Source organism: Austrofundulus limnaeus, unplaced genomic scaffold (assembly GCF_001266775.1).
Source record: "Austrofundulus limnaeus strain Quisiro unplaced genomic scaffold, Austrofundulus_limnaeus-1.0 Scaffold43, whole genome shotgun sequence".
Taxonomy (NCBI): Eukaryota; Metazoa; Chordata; class Actinopteri; order Cyprinodontiformes; family Rivulidae; genus Austrofundulus; species Austrofundulus limnaeus.
The window spans coordinates 1498362-1500449 of NW_013952445.1; the positions used below are offsets into that span (position 1 = coordinate 1498362).

The 2088-nt window shown below is 33.2% G+C and overlaps 1 protein-coding gene across 1 annotated transcript in view; it reads left to right on the forward strand.

Moving 5' to 3' along the window:
- LOC106516991 (protein phosphatase 1 regulatory subunit 1B) overlaps nt 1-2088 on the forward strand; it is a 19312-nt gene that overhangs the window by 14139 nt on the left and 3085 nt on the right. The window contains exon 3 of the mRNA XM_014007636.1: nt 237-312. Within this exon, the coding sequence (XP_013863090.1) occupies nt 237-312 (76 nt within the window). The remainder of the gene's footprint in view (nt 1-236; nt 313-2088) is intronic.

The window sequence follows — 2088 nt, forward strand, 5'->3', positions numbered from 1 at the left end:
GTTTTATACAGTACGTATACATCTGTTTGCCCTAATTCTTGCACAATTTCAAAATTTTCATTTATCTTTTTTGCTTTTTGTATCTTTTTTTTCACAAAATTAACTCAGGCAATTTTATTTCTAATATTATGTAATGCAAAGCTTCAGTTTTTGTTGGGTATTTTACTCCACTAAAGTCACATTAACACAAAGGGCGTGTATCTGTTAACAGTGATTCACTTGTTTTATATCCATAGTGGGTTTTGGGAGAAAATGGAGCTTTAAAAGCCAAACTGGTTCACATGTCAACTTACCAGCCACCGTCCCTTAAAGGTAAATATGTTTCATTTTTTAAAAACATCTTAAAGTGCCTGCGACATACATCTCCTTCAAATACAAAAAGTCGAAGAAAACATTTCTATTTAATAAACTTGGCATAATACACATGATTTTACCCATTTTGTCACATAACTGGCTTAGTTTCTTTTAAAACTTGGCTCAGCCAGAGGAAAACAGGAAGTGACATCAAAGGGGAACTCTTTAAGAAAGAAAACCCTGGTGTTTATTTATTGAAACAAACTTATTTGAACTCGGACTCTTCTTCATGTCTTTTGGATAGTGACCCAAAATAACCTAAAGAAACATCTGATTCTTCTCCACAGTCTGTGTCATCAGCCACCATAAGCACTGCTCTGTTCACATGCAGATAATCCCCTTTGACATCACTTCCTGTTACGTCACATGCAAATATCTTAACTGTTCATCTCACAACAATAAAGTTTATTTTTATTTATTTTATTTTGCAATATAGTGTTATCTTTCAAAAAATGTATTCACATTTATTACAAAAATGTGATGTCTCGGGCACTTTAAATTCTCTTGTATGCGTCCTATAACAAATGAGGGCAAATTCTGATGAAAGCATGTGGACAGAAACTGCCACGTGGGTTCTATCTGTCTGGAATGCGTCCATATCCAAAACGCAACGAGACTCGTGTTTTTGAGTGTGTGAATGTGAGATTAGGAGTAGAGACAGCTGTGAGTCTGTTCTGGATCATCCTGGATTACAGAGCTGCAGCTGCAACATGGTACACACACACACACACACATACACAAATTACTGACACAGATAACACAACTGTTAACAACAATATTTCTACATTGGACTATCAGTGGAATCTGGGTCTGATAGATTTCATTTCATCTTACGTCAGCCTTGTTTACTAGAGACAGAAGTAGAAACAGAATCAACTTTATAACAAGTCCCCAAAATGTCTGATCTGAATGTGACGGAACATCGAAGAAAGTCAGATTGTAGTCTCTCAGAAACCGTCTGCAGGAGCTTCGTGTTTCAGGACACCTTCAAAGGTCATGTGGAGTCACTCTGACAGGTGATGAGTGGGACTGACACAGTGTCACAAAGGTGAACTTAATGCTGTGACTTTTATAGATTATGTCATTTGATACATGTAAATATCAGCAGCACATCTCAAAGCATATTTGAAACATTAATAACATTTATTATTTTTGTTGTAATAGATCAATAATAACATACAGTTTAAATCTTTAAAGTGAGACTCTGCGGAAATGAATATGAAACAAAAAAGAGGTTATAGGTTTGGTTAGAACTTGATGAGAATTTACCCTGCAAAAAATTATGAACTTATATCTAAACATGTACAAATATGAAAAATAAATCACACGTGTACAATGAACCAAAAGTTCTGTTTGTTAAAGTACACCTGTGTAAAATCTTTTCACACAATTGTGTTTTAAAGGAAGATAAACCTCAGCTTGTAAAATAAAAGTTTGCTGTCAAAAGTTAAAATTCTGTCAATCCAGCAAGTGATAGGAAGACAGAGTTTATCACATGTTTCATTGTCTTTTATGTGTCTTTTGTTTGTTAGAAGAGTAAAATTTGCAGAGGTGTCAGAAGTATTCACATACTTAAGTAAAAGTATTCTAGGGTTTACAAATACTTTTTTGGAAACAGAAGTATTAGCTCAAGCTTTTTAATCAAGAAAAATTATAAAAAATACTGGTATTAATATTATTGTTGCATTTTATTATTATTATTATTATTATTATTATTATTATTATTATTGTTGT